The sequence below is a fragment of the Procambarus clarkii genome, chromosome 88, assembly GCF_040958095.1.
Source record: "Procambarus clarkii isolate CNS0578487 chromosome 88, FALCON_Pclarkii_2.0, whole genome shotgun sequence".
Lineage (NCBI taxonomy): Eukaryota > Metazoa > Arthropoda > Malacostraca > Decapoda > Cambaridae > Procambarus > Procambarus clarkii.
Genome location: NC_091237.1, coordinates 13,836,068 through 13,859,883, shown reverse-complemented (window position 1 = coordinate 13,859,883; position 23,816 = coordinate 13,836,068). Strand labels below are relative to the sequence as shown.

The 23,816-nt window shown below is 41.2% G+C and overlaps 3 protein-coding genes across 13 annotated transcripts in view; 2 read left to right on the top strand and 1 right to left on the bottom strand.

Moving 5' to 3' along the window:
• The window catches only part of LOC123745872 (rho family-interacting cell polarization regulator 2), a 287,993-nt gene extending 276,826 nt beyond the window's left edge, over positions 1–11,167 (bottom strand). For all 11 annotated transcript variants that reach the window (XM_069317523.1, XM_069317522.1, XM_069317524.1 and 8 more), the window contains exon 1: positions 10,287–11,167. In XM_069317523.1, coding sequence (XP_069173624.1) covers positions 10,287–10,394 — 108 coding nt within the window. In that variant the 5' untranslated portion in view covers positions 10,395–11,167. The remainder of the gene's footprint in view (positions 1–10,286) is intronic.
• Positions 1–23,816, top strand: part of LOC123745879 (zinc finger and BTB domain-containing protein 17) — a 583,396-nt gene that overhangs the window by 23,200 nt on the left and 536,380 nt on the right. The window lies entirely within an intron of this gene.
• Positions 21,481–23,816, top strand: part of LOC123745874 (developmentally-regulated GTP-binding protein 2) — a 32,292-nt gene continuing 29,956 nt past the window's right edge. The window contains exon 1 of the mRNA XM_069317538.1: positions 21,481–21,585. Within this exon, the coding sequence (XP_069173639.1) occupies positions 21,564–21,585 (22 nt within the window). The 5' untranslated portion in view covers positions 21,481–21,563. The remainder of the gene's footprint in view (positions 21,586–23,816) is intronic.

Sequence of the window (23,816 nt, the reverse complement as noted above, 5' to 3'; positions counted from 1 at the left end):
TCATATCGTTCACTCCAGTACGTTGTTATTTTACTGTGTAGATTTGGGACCTGACCCTCCAGTATTTTCCATGTGTATATTATTTGGTATCTCTCTCGTCTCCTTTCTAGAGAGTACATTTGGAGAGCTTTGAGACGATCCCAATAATTTAGGTGTATTATCTCGTCGATGCGTGCCGTATATGTTCTCTGTATTCCCTCTATTTCAGCAATCTCTCCTGCTCTGAAGGGGGGAGTGAGTACTGAGCAGTACTCTGGGCCGAGCAGGACCCCACTGGACCCCACACTGGACCCCACACTGGACCCCACACTGGACCCCACACTGGTCCCCTGCATACTTACTAATACTGTCATTTAAGCTTGGAACTGCCGGTTAGGTTGGGTTGGGTTGGGGTAGATTGGGTTGAGTTACGTTGGGCTAGGTTAGGTTAGATTAAGGGGTTGGGTTGGGATAGATTAGGTTTGGTTAGGTTAGAATAGACTGTAATCCCCTAATTATGCTTGCAGGGGTTGAGCTTCGACTCTTTGGTCCCGCCTCTCAACTGTCAACCGGTGGACATACTCTTCAGCCTATTAGCCTCAGGATGACGTAGAGAGCTGAAACGTCTCTCAGGTCCAAGATCTTACTCGGGGAAAAAATTACAAAAGGAATAAAGTCGAAGATAGGGCGAAGCAAGGGGGGTAAGGAAGAGAAAAAGAGAGATGGAAGGGAGGTAAGGGAAGGTAGTTGGGTAAGGAAGGTAAGCATAGAGGGGAAGGTAAGAGGGGAAAGGTAATGACCTCTGTGACGGGTCAATAACATGGGGTAGGCAAGAGGAGAGGAGTGGGGGGGGGGATGAATCATGCAAGAGACCATCCAGGCTTACCTGGAGTTTGTGATTACTTGATTTAAGAGCCTGTTGCTTGGAACAGCTTGCATTTTGCACACACACGCACGCACGCACGCACACGCGCGCGCACACACACACACACACACACAAACACACACACACACACACAAACACACACACACACACACACACACACACACACACACACACACACACACACACACACACACACACACACACACACACACACACACACACACACACACACACGCTCCCTTACCCCTGAGCCCAGTAGGCTCAGGAATCTGTACACCAGTTGATTGACAGTTGAGAGGCGGGACAAAAGAGCCAAAGCTCAATCCCCGCAAGCACAAATAGGTGAGTACACACACACACACACACACACACACACACACACACACACACACACACACACAATAAACTGGAAAAAACGCAGACATATATCTAAATGGCTTTCATAACTGAGAAACATGTATTCAGTAAGGGCAAATCCAACTTGTCCATCTTATTAGTTATATACCGAGATGACAACAATGAAATAAAAGAGGGGCTCGGCAGACTGCAATTTCCTGGACTGCCAGAAAGTTTTTGACCTTGTCTCTCACAAGCAACTCCTACACACATTAAACAATTCAAGCTGGTTTATCGGGAAGTGTACTAAAGTGGTAAAGTGTTATCAGGAGAAAGTGCTAAGCCAGTGCGACTACACAGCACTTGGACAGGATATGAGAACAGGGTGGAGGAACAGTGCCCAACCACTTGCACCATCGGGGATCGAACGACGGCCGGGATTGTATCTGGCCCTTGAAGACACAAGGCCCAAGTGGGTGGGGGGAGTACCTTCCAGGATGAAGCCAAACAGTCATAGTAAGTTACAGAGTAAGTAAGTTACTCTGTGCTATCAGAGAGGTGATGACTGGAGTACCTCAAGGATCGATATTAGGGCCCATCCTGTTCCTAACTATACATAAACAACTTAACAGCGTAAACAAGCTCATTCTTATTAACGTTTACTGACGATGCCGAGCCAATGAGGCAAATCAGAACTGAGGAGGACTGCCATGCATTGGAAGATCTTCTTGAGATGATTTCGGGGCTTTAGTGTCCCCGCGGCCCGGTCCTCGACCAGGCCTCCACCCCTAGGAAGCAGCCCGTGACAGCTGACTAACACCCAGGTACCTATTTTACTGCTAGGTAACAGAGGCATAGGGTGAAAGAAACTCTGCCCATTGTTTCTCGCCGGCGCCCGGGATCGAACCCGGGACGAAGATGAACTAGACAATCTCCAGAGATGGCCTGAGAAATGTTTACTATGCTGAGAATGGTGAGAAATGATGACTTTAGCCCTGAGAAATGCGAGATTATGAGCATAAGAAATGAAGCAAGAAGGCATCAAACACAATATAGAAAAACGTGAAGGCAAATTTCCACTTCTTAAATAGAAGAACACTAAGAAGTAGACACAACTCAAGAGCTAACACCAAGAAGTAGCCACAACTCAAGCACTAACACTAAGAAGTAGACACAACTCAAGAACTAACACTAAGAAGTAGACACAACTCAAGAACTAACACCAAGAAGTAGACACAACTCAAGAACTAACACCAAGAAGTAGACACAACTCAAGAACTAACACTAAGAAGTAGACACAACTCAAGAACTAACACCAAGAAGTAGACACAACTCAAGAACTAACACCAAGAAGTAGACACAACTCAAGAACTAACACTAAGAAGTAGACACAACTCAAGAACAAACACTAAGAAGTAGACACAACTCAAGAACTAACACCAAGAAGTAGACACAACTCAAGAACTAACACTAAGAAGTAGGCACAACTCAAGAACTAACACTAAGAAGTAGGCACACAACTCAAGCACTAACACTAAGAAGTAGACACAACTCAAGCACTAACACTAAGAAGTAGGCACACAACTCAAGCACTAACACTAAGAAGTAGACACAACTCAAGAACTAACACTAAGAAGTAGGCACACAACTCAAGCACTAACACTAAGAAGTAGACACAACTCAAGCACTAACACCAAGAAGTAGACACAACTCAAGAACTAACACCAGAACAACTAAGGCAGCAAATGCCATAACCGGCAAACATCCGGTCATCCTTCAGGAACTGTGCAAGCAACCGTTCCCCAGTGGTGTAAACATCCACATTTACTCATCACCACCACACCAATCCCCAACCACTACCACCAACCACCACCACCACCACCAACCACCACTACCACCATCAACCACTGTCCCACACCGCACTGCGTCCTCCCCCACAACATGGGCAGGGAGGGGGGGGGGGGGAGGATCCTCTGACACACTCCCTATAGCGGCCTCTCCTATACATATATTACAATACAAAGGTCAACAAGCTCAGAGTTAACATGTGTAGTTAATGATCATGTTAGTATTGTGGCACCCAACAATCGCTAACATTAGGCCTATATACGTCAACGCTATAGGCCTATAAACGTCAACGCTCTAGGCCTATAAACGTCAACGCTCTAGGCCTATAAACGTCAACGCTCTAGGCCTATAAACGTCAACGCTCTACTGTGTACGTAACTTGTAACTAAATAATTGCATCAAATCACATTTAATCACATTTAAGGTCCCGGTGGAACAGTTGGGTTCATTCTCGACGCATAATCAGGAATTCCGGGTTCGAGTCCCGGGCGGGACAGAAATGGTTGGGCGTGTTTCCTACCCCCCTAATGCCTCAGTTCACCTAGCAGTAAATAGATACTCAGGAGTTAATCAACTTGTTGAGGGGTTGTGTCTTGGGGAGGGTCAGTAATTCTATCCTGGGGTAATTCTATCTATTATTGTATGTTGTTGTATGTATGTATGTATGTATGTATGTATGTATGTATGTATGTATGTATGTATGTATGTATGTATGTATGTATATGTATGTATGTATGTATATATATGTATGTATATATATATATATATATATATATATATATATATATATATATATATAATATATATATATTTATATATATATAAATATATATATATTTATATTTATATATATATAAATATATATATATATTTATATATATATATATATATATATATATATATATATATATATATATATATATATATATATATATATATATACTCAAGCTGCCTGTCTCTCAACAAAATGAATTATTAAATTCCCAATATAAACCTCGGCTACTTTCTCAGCTTTAAGACTTGCCAGAGATTCTATAAATAAATAAATAAATAAATAAATAAATAAATACGATAGCCTAAATTAGCATAATAAAATCAAATTAATAGCCTACATTAACAAGCCTATTAAGTCCATTAAATTATTCCAAGCCTATTAAGTTAATTTATTCCAAGTCTACTAAGTCAATTTATTCCAAGCCTATTCCGTCAAGGCTGGTGTTATGTTAATCATTTACCGGTATAATACTGCTGGACGACCACAAATTTGGAAAGCTTATACGGCCAGTAAAGCCAAGGACGAGGCTTTCTCAAGTCATCCATATAGTTACTGGCCCAGACCCAATGGTTGTGCAACCCGTCCTAAGACCTGGTCCATTCCATCCAGCGGTCGACCCCAAACATGCAGTCAGGAATTTGTATATATATGTATATATATATTTGTATATATGTATATGTAATTATATAAATAATATATTATATATTTTATAATACATAATATATATTATATATGTACTCCCTATACAACCTATATATATAATATATAATATTCCTATTATATATATATTATATGTTTTCAAATATAAATTAATATTGTTATATATTAATTTATATTTAATATAAATATAAACTTAATATATTTGATTTAAAAAATATATATATTAATATTTTAATATATTTAAAATATTAATATATTTTATATATTAGTAAAATAATATTAATACATTATTTTATATTAATATATATAATGTATATATAATTATATATATATTATATTTTTTTATAATACATAATATATATTATATTATAATATATATTATAATATGTATTAATATATAATATATATTATAGGGGGCCGTAGAAAGGAGAGAGAGAGAGAGAGAGAGAGAGAGAGAGAGAGAGAGAGAGAGAGAGAGAGAGAGAGAGAGAGAGAGAGAGAGAGAGAGAGAGAGAGAGAGAGAGAGAGAGAAAGAGAGAGAGAGAGAGGAGTACCCTGCATGGCCCTGTGGCACTTGGCACTGGCTCGCCACCTTCAGTATGAATCCTCGGGCACTAACCCCCCCCCCCCTACAACAACATCCTCAAACACCCTCAAGGATCTCACACTTGAGGAGTTCTAGGTGATCTCTCTCTCTCATCACCCTAGCAGTGATGCAGTGGTACCTGTTCTCACACTAGCAGTGATGCAGTGGTACCTGTTCTCACACTAGCAGTGATGCAGTGGTACCTGTTCTCACACTAGCAGTGATGCAGTGGTACCTGTTCTCACACTAGCAGTGATGCAGTGGTACCTGTTCTCACACTAGCAGTGATGCAGTGGTACCTGTTCTCACGCTAGCAGTGGTGTGAGTGGTACCTGCTCTCACACTAGCAGTGAAGTAGTGGTACCTGTTCTCACCCTAGCAGTGATGTGAGTGGTACCTGTTCTCACACTAGCAGTGATGTAGTGGTACCTGTTCTCACACTAGCAGTGATGTAGTGGTACCAAATCTCACGCTAGCAGTGATGTAGTGGTACCTGTTCTCACACTAGCAGTGATGTAGTGGTACCAAATCTCACGCTAGCAGTGGTGTGAGTGGTACCTACTCCCACCCTACCAGTGATGTATGTTCATAAATAACGTCATTTAATACTCCACTTGTAACTGAGCGACTGGAGAGAGAGAGAGAGAGAGAGAGAGAGAGAGAGAGAGAGAGAGAGAGAGAGAGAGAGAGAGAGAGAGAGAGAGAGAGAGAGAGAGAGAGAGAGAGAGAGTGAGAGAGAGAGTGTAATTACCTAAGTGTAGTTACAGGATGAGAGCTACGCTCGTGGTGTCCCGTCTTCCCAGCACTCTTTGTCATATAACGCTTTGAAACTACTGACGGTCTTGGCCTCCACCACCGCGCGCGCGCGCGCGCGTGTGTGTGTGTGTGTGTGTGTGTGTGTGTGTGTGTGTGTGTGTGTGTGTGTGTGTGTGTGTGTGTGTGTGTGTGTGTGTGTGTGTGTACTCACCTAATTGTACTCACCTAATTGTGCTTGCGGGGGTTGAGCTCTGGCTCTTTGGTCCCGCCTCTCAACCGTCAATCAACTGGTGTACAGATTCCTGAGCCTATTGGGCTCTATCATATCTACATTTGAAACTGTGAATGGAGTCAGCCTCCACCACATCACTTCCTAATGCATTCCATTTGCTAACTACTCTGACACTGAAAAAGTTCTTTCTAACGTCTCTGTGGCTCATTTGGGTACTCAGCTTCCACCTGTGTCCCCTTGTTCGCGTCCCACCAGTGTTGAAAAGTTCATCCTTGTTTACCCGGTCGATTCCCCTGAGGATTTTGTAGGTTGTGATCATGTCCCCCCTTACTCTTCTGTCTTCCAGTGTCGTGAGGTGCATTTCCCGCAGCCTTTCCTCATAACTCATGCCTCTTAGTTCTGGGACTAGTCTAGTAGCATACCTTTGGACTTTTTCCAGCTTCGTCTTGTGCTTGACAAGGTACGGGCTCCATGCTGGGGCCGCATACTCCAGGATTGGTCTTACATATGTGGTGTACAAGATTCTGAATGATTCCTTACACAGGTTCCTGAACGCCGTTCTGATGTTAGCCAGCCTCGCATATGCCGCAGACGTTATTCTCTTTATGTGGGCTTCAGGAGACAGGTTTGGTGTGATATCAACTCCTAGATCTTTCTCTCTGTCTTTCTCTCTTTCTCTCTGTGTGTGTGTGTGTGTGTGTGTGTGTGTGTGTGTGTGTGTGTGTGTGTGTGTGTGTGTGTGTGTGTGTGTGTGTGTGTGTGTGTGTGTGTGTGGGGGGGGGGGGGGGGGGAGGGGGGGGGTGAGGGAGCAACATGGAAGTAGCAATAGGACCACGCGCCACACTGATTGTCTCCCCACCATAACCTCCCTCCCTTGGGAAGTCACCAGCACTAGGCAACAGTATTTCCCACCCGTTCAATCCTGCCTACTTCCCTTCCTCCCCCCCCCCCCTCTCCCCTCCCCTCCCCTCCCCTAATCCCAGAACCCCCCCCCCCAATGGCAACCCCTAAACCTGGCTTCTGCCTCAACCTTCAAATCTTTTGATAATTATTTTTTATATGAAAACACAACCGACCATTGAGCAATAATGAACGTTTCCGTTCTATTTCACGATGCGGAGCGACACGCAGTAACGTATTCTTAAAGGTCAAGGCGAGCAAGCTGGCTGTCAGCTAATGTATCTTTTTTTTTTTTTTTTTAGATTGTATTTACTGCGTAATTATCTGCGATGATATTGCTGCTTCACTTCTGGATGTTGAAATGTCTCTAGCCGATTTATTACTAGACTTTCACCTTCATCTATATATATATATATATATATTTTCTTGTGGCTAGTACAAATTCCTTAAACCTAAACAATGTTAATACGACTCAACATACACTGCTACATTTACACATGAAAACGTGGCACACACGCATTGGGAAAACTCATTATTCTCGCCTAAGCTTACCAAACGCAGCGAACCCATGCTGAATGAACTTAGCAAACACTGCTAAACATAGCAGACAGCGCTAAGCTCGGCATCACGCCTTAACCCATAGCATGACTGATACGGTTCGCGCGCCGCGATCTACAATTTCGCTGAGCGTGGTACTCTCACATTCTCAACACTGTACGGTACGATCCGTTACGGAATCTGGCCAAGCTGGCGACCACGGAACTTGTGGCATGCAAGGTGTCGTGGAATTCATGAATCCCAAAAATATTTTATCGTGGAGTTTAGCACCAATGCAACATCAAGCTTCCACGTAACTGTAAAGGCAACAGAACCCAGCTGTTAAACTGTACTTCTCGAGAGCCGCTACACGGCAGAAACACCTGGATATAATCCAGCAGGTCTCCAATCACCATAGCACGTCCACAGAAAACTGTTGTACGCAGCAATATGTTAAAAACATAAAAAAATGAAACAGCGGAAGACCTATTAGCTCATATGAGGCAGCTCCTATTTATTTACACCCAAATTCATTCACATATGTCTAACCTACGCTTGAAACAATCAAGTGATCACACCTGGCTTCTCATTACAGGTGTTGAGTCGTTGACGTGGGCGTCAAGGGGCGTGAAGTCACTGGGGGTGGGCCTGGGCAGAGAGGGTCACCTTCGGCCTCCAAGGAAAATGAAGACATCACAGCAAGTGCACGAGAAATACATCACACAGCCATTCCAAAGACAACGCACCCTAACACCCATAACCAGCCAGCCACTCGTTAAAAATAAAGATATGCCAACTAAATTGCTAATGGCCACAAAGTACCAAAGTGAATCTATGAACCACCTCATTAAGAAAGTTGTGATTATGTTTACGGCATAAGCTATCGTAAAGCTACATAAGACAGTAAAATCCCAGTGAAAGCAAAATGGGGGATGATGCTTCATGGAAGGGATAACACTGTCACATGAAGAAAAATTTTTATTTATATTACTTCTAAGCTGCATCACTTATGAACCCTTGTGTGGCAGTGCACAATAGAAAGTTGTTTTCACATATCCATACATTAAAACATTGATTGTAACCATGATATATGTTTACTTCCGCCTACAGTTTAGACCTATTGTCTTATGTATGACCCTCTGTCCTGCGTAACAGTGAATACCAGCATTATCCTCACTTTAATAAGACTTTATCAAAATCCTCAGATTAGGCAAAATTGTAATTAATTTTGTCAATAAAGATGTTAATAATAATAATGTCACTTCAAGAGGGTACGTGTCCCTTCTCTCCGTCCCAACACAGTGTGAGACGAAGACAAGCAAGGGATAAACAATAAACATGTCAGAAATTCCTTAAAAGATAGAGAAGCTGTGAACAATTAGACACTGACACCCCGGAGACGCCCACTGAAGATTTCAGATCTCATTAACTGAGCTAAAAAAAAAAGAACTAAACAATAAACAAAAAAAGGTCTGAGAAGGATAGTAACAGGAAAACGCTCTTCAACAAAGAACAGGTAGCTTCTAGCAAAATGTTTCTGTTTGTTGGAACAGAAACACCTTCCATATACAAAATGTTTCTGTTTGATGGAACAGAAACACTTTATACAAAATGTTTCTGTTTAATGGAACAGAAACACCTTCCATATACAAAATGTTTCTGTTTGATGGAACAGAAACACCTCATACAAAATGTTTCTGTTTGATGGAACAGAAACACCTTATACAAAAATGTTTCTGTTTGATGGAACAGAAACACCTTATACAAAAATGTTTCTGTTTGATGGGACAGAAACACCTTATACAAAATGTTTCTGTTTGATGGAACAGAAACACCTTCCTTATACAAAATGTTTATGTTTAATGGAACAAAAACACCTTCCCAATACAAAATGTATCTGTTTAATGGAACAAAAACACCTTCCCAATACAAAATGTTTCTGTTTAATGGAAAAAAAACACCTTCCCTATACAAAATGTTTCTGTTTGATGGAACAGAAACACCTGATGGAACACCTGATGGAACAGAAACACACTAGCAAACAGTTTGAGACTTGCACGGTAGACCTAGGCTACATTAACAAAGACCATTATTTTTTTTTGTATTTAGATCTTCAAGTTCTTTCTTCATTACATGAATTGTATGCAAAAAAAGAAACTAAGTTAACATTGTCATACTTATTCATACAACTACAGTATGTTTATTTCTATGGGCAGTTTTTTTTAGTTTTTACCAGTGTAAAAGAATGAAGACAAATTAGCATGCGGTAAGTTTTTCTCAATGATTTAAATACAAATATTTATAATAATAATAATAATAATGTTTATTCAAGTAAAAGTGCATACATACAAAATGAGCTACAAACAGAATATTGGATTTCTAGATAAGAGCTAGTATATACTATTCATAAAGCCACTAGTACGCGTAGCGCTTCGGGCATTTAACGCACTTTCATGTATTTTTAATTATACCATGAAAAATATACTAAATAACTAAATTCGCCTCTGTCAAGATCACTTCAAAGAACTTTAGGCACAAGTGGAATTTCCATCAAGGAAAGAGTAGGCTAAGAATTCTTCTGCAGTTTTGAAGTACAGGAGAAAAAAGTAGCCTATAACTAGAAAACGTACACATGAAATTATTTATTTATTTATTTATATACAAGAAGGTACATTGGGTTTGAGAGAATACATAGCATAGTATTTACAATCTTGTAAAGCCACTAGTACGCGCAGCGTTTCGGGCAGGTCATTATCTTAATCAAAGTTAATTGAAGGCACTCCTAACCTACCTGTGAATGGGCGTGGCTCAGCTGACTTCTCATTATAGGCGTAGAGTCGCTGACGAGGACGTGGGCGTCAGCGGGCGTGGAGTCACTGAGGTGGGCGTGGGCGGGCATAGCCGGGGAATAACATGGGCGCGAGGGCTCACCTTTGGCCTCCACCGTGGCTGGCTACTATAATCTTATTCCACCCGTAACAATCCACACTGCGTTGATATTTCACGCTAAAATCGCTCTTTATAAATCAATGGCCATTTGCATTAATTATACCAACAGATTATAGCTACACTCGCACTAGGGGTTACGCCACACATATAACTCGGCCGCCACTGTGCACACTGAAGTTCTGGCCGTGTTCTTGTAGGAGAATTTCAAGTAAAGACTCAGTCAGTGGGAGAAACCACGTCACATAGCACTCCCGGCGCCTGCTGGACTCTGTAGACCAATTTGGCACTGTGACAGGGCCAGCCCCGAGCCGTTAGTGAACCGCGCTCACCTGGCACTTGTGCTCCTGCAAAGTACGCCCTAAGGCACTCTCGCTACAAGGTTAACACACGCATTTGTCGCAACTAGAAAGGTATGTCGTCACATTTCCTTTTTCAGGTGGGATTGTGTATTACAGCCTCTGGGAACGGTAGCTGCCAGCACACCCCCCACTGTAGGTAGGAATTCTTGCAAGGAAATTTGTCTAGACAACAAACTCCTTCGAGAACACCCAGCACCTACATGTTGACGCACTCCCGGAGATATTCCTGGACGCCAGTAGCTCCTGTAACTCACCAGAGGTTACGGTGGAGAGTGCCACAACTGGGCAGAGGTTACATGAGAGCCAGGAACAGCACTATACTGTCATCCCCTCACTCCCGTCCAGCGATCACTGTTTACACCGCACCAGCCACCGCTCCCAGACACGTGCTCATCACGTTGCCATCATTCACAACATACTAACCATCTCAGCCTTCCTATATTTCACCACCTCAGCTCCCTAATCATCCCCATATTGTAATAAAGTGATGCATGTTCTTCTTTAGCTTGACGTCTATTTTGTTTCTTGAAATAAAATGAGAGGCGACAAGATGGTCGATAATGCGTCGGGGAGCGGGTGAGTGGGGCTCCGCCCCTGCCACTGTCAGCAGCCAATGATAATGTCAGCCGGCTGAGCCATAACACTAGTCACTATGGCGGCAAGTTTGAACCAGTATTTTTTGTCTTCTTTCATTCGTTTCGTCAATACAGAAAACCTGTATATAGGGAGGCCTTAGGTCACCTCTAAAGTCAAATTACTGACCTTCCCCAGTATAAAATCCCAAGACAGTTGTCTAACTCCCGAGTACCTATTTACAGCTAGGTGAACAGAGACATTAGGTGAAAAGAAATGTGCCCAACCATTTCTAACTCTCCAGACAACCTTAACCGTGAGTTGAGAACGTAGCCACTGTACTACCAAGACATGTAATACCTCTCGATAGCACCAATAACCTTGTTTAAATTTTCATCCACACTTCCATGGATAGCAATTTACATGACGCGGACGTGGATCACTAATTCCTCTGAGCTTCAGTAGTAGTAGTAGTCAGGGAAAGTTGAAAATTACAACATAGCAGCAGTAGTTGCTTCTGGAGTCTTCCCTTATTAAGATTACTCATAGCTGAGTGGATAGAGCCTCTGCCTCACACACGTATTGTCCGTGATTCGAGTCTCCTAGAACCCAGGCTTATGAAATATTTCAAGGTTATGAATGACATAACCTTGTTGTTAAAGAGCCATAACTATTATCAATCATCTTTCTCTCGCTGTCTATTTGTCTGTCTGTAGCCTATATCTATCGCTGGACCCACTATGGCTCGTGGGTCGATGAAACCTGTGTCTATCTCTGCCAGTCAATATTTGCTGTTTCAACCCTATCCTCTGTTATTCCTTTTGCTCATGTGTGTGTACTCATCAATTTGTTATATAAGGGATTAAGCTCCAGCTCCTAGGTTCCAGCCTCTTGATCTTCAATCAACTAGAGCTCTCACATCCCTTTTGTGTTTGTTTTAATACAGTTTGTCCCATTGTTATACTTGTATCATGCCATGCAAAAATGTAGGGAAGTTTAACCGGGACGACTAACCGCTGGAAAGCCTCGTGCCATGATAACTTTTTTTTATGGGTATAGATTAAGTATTGTCAGGTAATAATTTGTCTGATTAGAAGTTTTCTATTGACTTACAACATGAGTACACACGTCTCGCTGATATTCTATACATGTGTGTTTCAAGATGCGAACGTTTCCATATGTGTGTGAATTTAAACTTGCAGTAGTGTGTATGTATATCTGGGTGTGCTTGTATAGATGTGTTTTTATTTAGGTATGTGTGCTTCAATATACAAATAAAATATTAATTTCAGCGCATATATATATATATATATATATATATATATATATACATATATATATATATATATATATATATATATATATATATATATATATATATATATATATATATATGTCGTACCTAGTAGCCAGAACGCACTTCTCAGCCTACTATGCAAGGCCCGATATGGCTAATAAGCCAAATTTTCCTGAATTAATATATTTTCTCTAATTTTTTTCTTATAAAATGATAAAGCTACCCATTTCATTATGTATGAGGTCAATTTTTTTTTATTGGAGTTAAAATTAACGTAGATATATGACCGAACCTAACTAACCCTACCTTACCTAACCTAACATATCTTTAAAGGTTAGGTTAGGTTAGGAAGCCGAAAAAGTTAGGTTAGGTTAGGTTAGGTAGTCGAAAAACAATTAATTCATGAAAACTTGGCTTATTAGGCAAATCGGGCCTTGCATAGTAGGCTGAGAAGTGCGTTCTGGCTACTAGGTACGACATATATATATATATATATATATATATATATATATATATATATATATATATATATATATATATATATATATATATATATATATATATATATATATATATATATATATATATATATATATATATATGTGTGTGTGTGTGTGTGTGTGTGTGGTGGGGGGTTTCACGTAATAAATATTACTATATAAATATATATACAGCTAGTTACATAACGCAATCTATCACAGTTCCAAGCAATTTAACTACAGTGTCAGCCATTTATCACAATGCCAATGCATATATCACAGTGCCAAGTCAGCTGATAAATGGCTATTACAGTGTCAAGCCAACTATCACAGTGACAAGCCATCTATCACAGTGTCAAGGCATTTACAACAATGCCAAGCCAATCGTGACAGTACCAAGCTATTTATAACAGCTACCTGTAACTATAACAGCCACCTATAACAATGCGAAGTCATCTATAACAGTGCCAAGCCATCTCCAACAGTGTCACGCCATCTCTAACAGTGTCAAGTCATCTATAACAGTGCTAAGCCATTTATAACATCGTCATCAGGTATCTCAGTGCCAAGCCATGTATCATACTGTCACCATAACACTCAGACCAATACACATGTCTTCGTTTCCACAATTACTGTTCAGTTAAATAACTATTAAGCCAGAGCAACATTAACTTCAGTTTGAGAGCAGGAAACAATAAAGCCTAATCTCTTGATTAAAAAATATTGCTATGATGAAATCTTTCGGTGAGAGTGTAAAGTCTGAAGCAATACTTACAACACATGTGTTGAGAGCAACAACGAACGTTTGTAACACATTTGTTGAGTTACAACGAACATTTGTAACACATATGTTGAGTTACAACGAACATTTGTAACACATTTGTTGGGAGGAAAAATGAAGTAGTCGGACAAGTATATAGAATACATAGAATTTGTTGGACATTTGTTGGGTGCAAAAATGATGTAGTCGGATAAGTATATAGAATAGAATATATCGAATAAGAGCCCAGTGCGCCTTGCGGCAAGAATGAATTAGCTGTCTGGGTTTGTGTAGTGTCTCTTCGTTGTAGGCTACTGTTGTTGATGCATTCGTTAGAGTAAGTTGCTATCATACTCGATGTGTTTAATGGTGCAGGCCACTAGCATAGTGGTTGATGTATTTATTTGTATAGGCTACAACTATGGTCGTTAATATATTTGTTGGTGTGGGCTACTAATTTACTCGTTGATGTAGGCTACTGTCATACTTGTTGATGTAGGCTACTGTCATACTTGTTGATGGAGTTGTTGGTGTAGGCTACTGTTATATTCGTTGATGTAGGCTACTGTCATACTTGTTGATGTAGGCTATTGTTATATTCGTTGATGTAAGCTACTATCATACTCGTTGATGTAGGCTACTGTCATACTCGTTGATGTAGGCTACTGTCATACTCGTTGATGTAGGTGTTGGTGTAGGCTACTGTCATACTCGTTGTTGCAGGTTACTGTCATACTTGTTGATGTAGGCTATTGTTATATTCGTTGATGTAAGCTACTATCATACTCGTTGATGTAGGCTACTGTCATACACGTTGATGTAGGTGTTGGTGTAGGCTACTGTCATACTCGTTGATGTAGGTGTTGGTGTAGGTTACTGTCATACTTGTTGATGAAGTTGTTGGTGTAGGCTACTGTCATACTCGTTGATGAAGTTGTTGGTGTAGGCTACTGTCATACTCGTTGATGTAGGTGTTGGTGTAGGCTACTGTCATACTCGTTGATGAAGTTGTTGGTGTAGGCTACTGTCATACTCGTTGATGAAGATGTTGGTGTAGGCTACTGTCATACTCGTTGATGTAGGTGTTGGTGTAGGCTACTGTCATACTCGTTGATGAAGTTGTTGGTGTAGGCTACTGTCATACTCGTTGATGAAGTTGTTGGTGTAGGCTACTGTCATACTCGTTGATGTAGGTGTTGGTGTAGGCTACTGTCATACTCGTTGATGTAGGTGTTGGTGTAAGCTACTGTCATACTCGTTGATGAAGTTGTTGGTGTAGGCTACTGTCATACTCGTTGATGAAGTTGTTGGTGTAGGCTACTGTCATACTCGTTGATGTAGGTGTTGGTGTAGGCTACTGTCATACTCGTTGATGTAGGTGTTGATGTAGGCTACTGTCATACTCGTTGATGAAGTTGTTGGTGTAGGCTACTGTCATACTCGTTGATGTAGGTGTTGGTGTAGGCTACTTCATTGATATATTTATGGTTGCAGGCCATTATCAGTTGAACAATGGCGCCCTGGCAGTGTTCACCTCCCTGGGGGCGGGCAGGTCAGACCACAGTGATTGATAACATTATAGTATGATTTGGCCCAAGTCCGTGCGCCCCGTCACCCTCCCCTGGAGGGTAGAAATAGCCTAAGCTTCTCTATCCCTTTGAGATGTATTTCATTCCCTCAATAAACGTACTTGAACCCTTGCACGGTGCTCCAGGGAATGTCAACACTGTGCAGGTGTAGCTACCCAAATGCAAAAAGATATCGATACATAACTATAGTACCAATAGCATTGTTCTCGTACAGTCGTTAGGAAAATATCTAGAACAATCCTTGTTGAGAGACCAGAAAAAGCACCTTTATGTAAACTATTAATGGTGAGGCAATTTGGTTTAACATACAATAGAAGCACATCAGATCTACTATCTCAGTTGACCGCGCGTTGGAGTGACGAATTGTTTTTTACAAACTGTCTTTGCAACTAATGTCTCCATATGTCGTTGTGATCCCAAGCGTACAAATTATATAGTAATATGAAAAGCAGCGGCTCACTAAAATGCACATTTTCTACACATGGCTCGGTTAGGTTACATAGGCTGCTTGGGTTTATATATTGATAGGGTCTGGCATAAGGGACTGGCTGGTGCATCCTAGGTTAGTGCAGGGGCCAGATTCACGAAGCAGTTACGCAAGTATTTAGGAACGTGTACATCTTTCCTCAATCTTTGACGGCTTTGGTTACATTTATTAAACAGTTTACAAGCATGAAAACTTGCCAATAAACTGTCGTTATTGTTATAAACAGCCTCCTGGTGCTTCGGAGCTCATTAACTATTTAATAATTGTAAACAAAGCCGCCAAAGAGTGAGAAAAGATGTACACGTTCGTAAGTGCTTGCGTAACTGCTTCGTGATTCTGGTCCCAGAACACCACCTTCTACGTCAACCTGAAGTTAATATCAGAGGCTTGCGTCGGTGCACACACTGTACACTGACCTTTATTGTAAGTACGAATGAGAGCGTAAATCACACTGTACCCGAAGAGGGTTCTGGGACATGTACTCCACAAGCCCGACTCTTGACGTGTGACAACTTGGTCCAACAGACTGTTGCGTGGAGTGACCCGTGGGATAACATATCCACTACAACCCGGTTGGGCCTCGCAGGAAACCGTCTAATAATTTTTTTTTATCATTAAAACTGCATTATTGGACGACGCACCAGAAGAAATTACAATTACAGTTATCCACGGTCACTAAATATGCTTATCATAAGAAATAGACAAAGATAATTTAATATATAATTCCCCGAATAATTTTTAAGCGCAGACTGATGAAAATGTGAAAGATGTATAGACATGCGCTAGGAAATGTGCACATCCCTTACTCCCACATAATACACTGTATTTTGACGTCAAAATCGTTCACGGCCAAATAAAGTATTACCGAAAATCAATTGTGTCTCACAATCTCTCACGTTTTCTGTATACGGTCAATAGGTTAGGTCGAACGTTTTAGAACACCATATTCTATCCATTCTGGCAACTCGAGAGGACTCGTTACAATATCTATGGAGAATTGAGCGTCAGCAATGGCGTTTAACCTTTTTCTGGGTCACGGAACCTCTTGACGATTTGTTGAAAGCTATGGATCCCCCTCTTGAGATAATGGACATAAACACACACAATTTTAAAACTTTTAAAGGAACTGGGGAGAAAAATGATTGCTTCACCGCGATTTTTGGACGTCCCGGAGTTCTTAGTCCCACGACCCGCTTTGGGGTCAATGGACCACCAGTTAGAACACCTTGGGGTCAATGGACCACCAGTTAGAACACCTTGGGGTCAATGGACCACCAGTTGGAACACCTTGGGGTCAATGGACCCCATTGACCCCAAGAAGTGAGGAGAGCACGTCTCCGTGGTGTAGTGGTAAGACACTCGCCTGGCGTTCCACGAGCGCTATGTCATGGGTTCGTATCCTGGCCGGGGAGGATTTACTGGGCGCAATTCCTTAACTGTAGCCTCTGTTTAACGCAACAGTAAAATGTGTACTTGGATGAAAAAACGATTCTTCGCGGCAGGGGATCGTATTCCAGGGACCTGCCCGAAACGCTACGCGTACTAGTGGCTGTACAAGAATGTAACAACTCTTGTATATATCTCAAAAAAAAATAACTTAGGCTATTTATACCCCCCCTCCCTTGAACGTTCTGTTAATATACCCCTGTTGAGACAATCAAAGAACACGGTACAACAGTTTTTCTTAGTAGAAAACCAGCAGTTTTCCTCCTGAAGGAGTCACTAACATAAACTTCTATTGCACAGTTTTTCGTACTTATATTGCACAAAGCATCATGTTATTTCATATTTCTTGTATAAATATCGCATATGATACCTAACTAACTATTATTTAATCAACCGTCATCAGATGAGTAACTAACAATTTAGCTATCATCAGCTGAGTAACTAACAGCATCAGATGAATATACATGAAGGCCACTATCTCTCTTGTGTTTTCGTTGAGGACAGAAAGCCAACGGGTTGTCAAACGTCCCACTCCCCTTCCCCCCCCATTTGTATTGATGATATTATCGAGTCGGGTTTTTAATTTCAACAATGCCTTTTGACATTCACGGCTTCGGCAGGTAGGCGGTTCCATAGGTTTATAACGCTGTGGGTGAAAGAGCATCTTCTGTTCTCAGTCCTACATTGTGGGTCGTTGAGCTTGGAACCGTTGCTCCTTGTTTGTGTTACATCTGACCTGAAGAAATTGTTTGGATCAACATTCTTCAAATTGTTCAGTATTTTAAAAGCTTCAATGAGATCCGCCCTGTCATGCCTGGTTTGTAGTTTTTTTTTTTTTTAAGAGTTGTTACATTCTTGTACAGCCACTAGTACGCGTAGCGTTTCGGGCAGGTCCCTGGAATACGATCCCCGCCACGATGAATCGTTGTTACAACCAAGTACACATTTTACTGTTGCGTTAAACAGAGGCTACAGTTAAGGATTTGCGCCCAGTAAATCCTCCCCGGCCAGGATACGAACCCATGATAAAGCGCTCGCGGAATGCCAGCCGAGTGTCTTACCACTGCACCACGGAGACTGGAGCAACAGGACTGGTGTTTTTAGTCCTGTTCCTCTCACCCCTTTCTAGTATGGGAACTTACTTCTTTACTTCTGGGATAATTTTTATCTCCCGGTGTTGAACTTTCTCCAAGGCAGATGAGTAACTAGCAATCACCATCAGACGAGTTACTAGCAGATCGAATTCCACTATGCTCTTTGTTGTGTTTCCTATAGTCGGGGACACGAAGCCTGTTAAGCTTTTCGAGGGGACCCTGGGCCAGGGGTGGCGAAGCTATGGCATACGTGCCCAAAGTGGCACAGGAACTAATTTTGCTGGCTAGTGGCGTACGTGCAGTGCCGCCCCTTGATTCTTGAGAACCTCTTCATTTTGTTATGTTATACAATACAAAATAAAGCTTTAAAGTTCACGTTTACATTTCGCATAGCTTAAAATACTATATATAAATAAAATACAGGCAAAATACTATTTATAAATTATATTATTTTTCAATTGCCTTCTTAAAAATATTAATAGTTATTCATTTTTAAACAGGCTTTCTAAAAAGCTTTACTTTTTTCATTCTCATTCTCTTAAACTTCTGTTAATGACATAGCAACAAATATACACGTAAATAACACACGTAAGTAAATAAATATACAGCGTAAATATGCTCTAGCTGCTCTGGCGAAGGTGCAACACCGGGCAACTAAAATCATTCCAGAGCTAAGTCATCTCTCGTAGACGGGAGACATCTCCCGTCACGCAGGGTGCAGTCGCACCTCCACACATCTCCAGTATCAGCTCTTGATACTGGTAATGGCTCAAAAGGGCCACCACTTACGGGCTATTCATGCCCGTGCCACCTTTTGGGTGGCTTAATCTTCATCAATCCATCTCTCGTATCAGGAACGGTTGAGGGCCACAGGGCTAACAGCACTGCAGACCAGGCATGACAGGGCCGGATCTCATCGACACCTTTAAAATACTAAACAATTTGGAGGATGTTGATCCGGACAATTTTTTCAAAAGGTCAAATGTAACACGAACGAGGAGCAACGGTTTCAAGCTCAACACACCACAGTCTGGGACTAAGAACAAATGCTTTTTCACCCATAGGATTATCAACCCATGGAACAGCCTACCCGCCGATGCCGTAAAGGCCAAAACTCTGTTGAATTTTGAAATACAACTGGAAAAGATCATCAGGGCAAATGGGGGGGACCTTTGACAAGCCGCCAACTTCCTGTCCTCGTCAAGGTCACTAGTATTAGTGGCCCTCAGGTAAATTCAGGTAAGACTCATTTTCCCTTCAAAAGTTCATTATTAATGTTACTAACTCTTTAATTTTACTTCTTAGAAATTACTAGTTTTACTAGTAATTAATTACTAGTAAATTACTAGTAATGTAATGCTGTACCATTTTAAACAATTCAAAAGATTTTTTGAATTCAAATTAAAAAAAGTCCTGAATCGACTTCTTGAAGAGTGCTTTCAACTATTTTCTTCTCTCTCTATAAAAATTTTGTAAAATGCAGTAATAATAATAATAATAAATTAGAATCTGCGGCTGAAACTTCCATGGGCACACGAGATGATTTTTTTGGAAGATAGTTGCCAGTTTGGGCACTCGCTCTAGAAAAGGTTCGCCATCAACCTGGGCCATCTACTGACTGACCCTCCTCCAGCATGCAACCCACAACAGCTGCCTGACTCCTAGATACCTACCTTGATTATACCTGGAGGAATCTATACACCACTTGATTGACAGTCGAGAGGCGGGACCAAAGAGCCGAAGCTCAACCCCTACAAGCACTAGGTGAGTACACTTCCACCTGTGAGTACTCTGAGCATGTGTGTTTATGTTGAGCATGTGTGTGTTTATGTTGAGCATGTGTGTGTTTATGTTGAGCATGTGTGTGTTTATGTTGAGCATGTGTGTGTTTATGTTGAGCATGTGTGTTTATGTTGAGCATGTGTGTGTTTATGTTGAGCATGTGTGTTTATGTTGAGCATGGGTGTGTTTATGTTGAGCATGTGTGTTTACGTTGAGCATGTGTGTGTTTATGTTGAGCATGTGTGTGTTTATGTTGAGCATGTGTGTTTACGTTGAGCATGTGTGTGTTTATGTTGAGCATGTGTGTGTTTATGTTGAGCATGTGTGTTTATGTTGAGCACGTGTGTTTAAAAGTTAAAACATTCTTGCACCGCCACTAGCAGTCCCTTACCTCGGGTTCTCATAATCAGTTCTTGCTAGTGATCACTCAAGCACTTCAGTATATTTCCTGCCGCCGCTAGGCTTCCTCCCACCACGGCGCGTTGTCCCAGCCCTGATGGCTGTGCCCACACAACCTTCTCCCTCCTGTAGTTTAATAGTTTAGTTAGGTTATTACAAACCCAATATACATTCTAAGGGTGGCGGCGGAAATATTATGGTCACGAAGTGGTAGCTTCTCAACTAAGTTATTTACACTTCTGTTGTATAAGGACCGAAACGTCATCGCCTCTTCATCTTCTGGTGTGGGATTTGGTCATCATATCTTCATCCATGTTATTGTGACTCATCGTCTGCACTTGTATAAGCTATATTTAATTTATATATGCCTAGTGCAAATTTCATTTTATCTCAGATTTACTATTTTTCAAGTTCTTAGTGCAGCCTAATACCTTTCTTAGGTTACTGATAAGCCGTTCTTGGTCATACTCAACTCCTTCCTCGAGAACAAATGCTTCGGCAAGCTCCTCAGTTCTATCATGTCTTTATACATGAATCCCCAAGAAAGGTTCTAATTACATCATTAATAACTGTTACACATGAACCTGGCTTTAGACACAGCCATGTTACAATTATGACTTGAAGAGCTATTGGTAATTAGAGATAATAAGAAGGGATAATTACTGTGTAAATTTTGAAAATACGTGAAAATTTAGTCAAATTGTTTATATGAGCCCCGCCGCTACCCGACATGGGAGCCGTCATTAGTTGTGACGACGTACGACTGCGCTCATGGGAGCCGTCATTAGTTGTGACGACGTACGACTGCGCTCATGGGAGCCTCAGCTGGGTGACGCAGGACCAGTCTACATGGTATGGGCCTGGGTATCAATCAAGGTATGGGCCAGGGTCCGTTTGTACAGCATCGGCCTGAATTAACGCGTTCTTCGTTGCTTTAAGGTAAAGCTTGAGGCTGATCTATACTTTGCTTCTTGGGCGAGGAGGGATTGAAATTTGGGAAGAGATGATCTTCCACGGTGCTGGGAAGTACCGCGGGAGTGAACACACCACTGTGCTCTGGGTGAACACTGTGCTCTGGATCAAAACTGTGCTCTGGGTGAACACTGTGCTCCGGGTGAACACCAGAGTGATAATGTGCACGTGTTATCGTTCAAAACTTTTCTGTTAAAACCCAGATCTTCGTAATTGTTGTAAAATCCCGGAATAACTGTCTTTGAAAACTGTAATGAGACTCTCAGTATATTTTGCCCACCAAACGTCCCTGTTGGTGTTCTTGGCATGATAAAGCGGGTGAAAATTTAGTCAACATTAACTGGAAACTCATTTAGGATTATTATTTAGACCAGTGATTAATCTAGTTAAAATATATTGATCAATAATGTAACTGTTCCTCTGTAACACGAAGTTCTCGCCTTTGATACTTATGTTTAATAATTAATGTATAAATGAGGTATTGTGCACTGAATGTGGAGCAGCCACTTAATACCTATTACTTAAGTGTTGAAAATGGCAAGCTTTTTACATCGTTTTAGAGCTGTAATCTAATTACTACAAAAACAGTTTTAATTAAATTTACTTACACTCCAAAATATATTAATACAAAATAAAGAGTAATCTAACATTATGTACAATAATTATGGCTGACCTGCCTTTGTACAAAGATGCTGTAAATTACCAATGAATGAGCTATATCATAAAATTCAGTTAACTTTCATTTTGAAGTAACTTTCCCCAAGATTACTGACTCATGACATATAAGGGAGAGCGTTGATGGGAAGTGACCACTCACCAAGTTACAGGAGGAGTGCCAGTTTGCTTAAGTTAGTCAACAAATTCTTGGGTAAAGCAGTGGAGCCAGCTACCACCTTCCCTCTCTGACGGCTTCTGCTGATCTGACTTTCGTACGGATGGGAGGCGCAACCAATCCGGTATTAATCCACTACTTAATCCCGGGTACCCGTCGGTACCCGGGATAGTGTCTTTTTTTCCCCCTTGACGGCCTCGTCCCCATCTCCTTGGTCCCTCACCCATCCCCTAAGTCCTTCCCTGATCCCTGTACTACCAGGACCCCCGGAAAGGGTTCCGGTAGTACAGCAAGGATGAGAATTAAGAGGCTGTTATTTAGAAATAGAGGTGCCGTTACTAGGGAGGAGATCGTTTATTTACAAGTACTTTGTGTTACGTACAAGTCTCCCATAAACCATCGTCAGCTACACACTGGCATTCTTGGGTCAGGTTTACTTTCTTAATTTCGCCTTGCAGATTTTCCCCTTTAAGGGATGTTCTGACATTTACCTCAACACCACCTTCTCATTATGTAAGTAACTGAATAATTTGGCACTGGAGTTGCAATCAATCTTAGGTCAGCATCATTTTGAGTCACCAAAATATAGCAATTACTGAATCACCAATTCAGTCATTGCGATATATAACGTATTGAGTTTACACTTCGTGGTTGTAATAGTTCTCCGTACCGTACTGTTGCACAGGTATTCAGAGGGGCCGTCGTTAGTGGGAGTAGGCTGTCATCGACGCCACTAATGCAGCACTAACAGCGACCTCATCACCATTAGGGACAACCTTGTACGCCATTCTCCGAGCTCACTACCTACTAACACACTAAAAAATACACGAGTCATTTTCTGCGATTCAGTCAGCTTTTCAAACACTTAAATGCTCAACATGGAAAATAGATACTAGGAATGCTGTAACATTCATTATAAAAAAACATAAGTGATACACAGAGCAAGAGTTTTAGAATTTAATTTGTATGGATACTATTTCACATAGTTGTTCAGCATAATGATACGGACTAAAGGTGCATGTCACAAACCTAAAACTGTAATGACCTATTTATTCCAATCTCTATTGTCAAAACCAAATTATTTCAGGAAATTAGAGCTGACAAAAGAGCTATCGCCAACACACTCAAAGTGCAGAAAGAGCTAGTATCAAGAGTAGCGTAGGCTAGTAGACTAGACTCACATCTCTTGTTCTCTCCAAGAACAAGAGATGTGAGAAGCCATGGAGGAAGCCTCCAAGAAGCCATGGAGGTGGCTTCCACAACTTCTTAATAGTGCATTCCGCTCGCTGACTACCCAAACAGG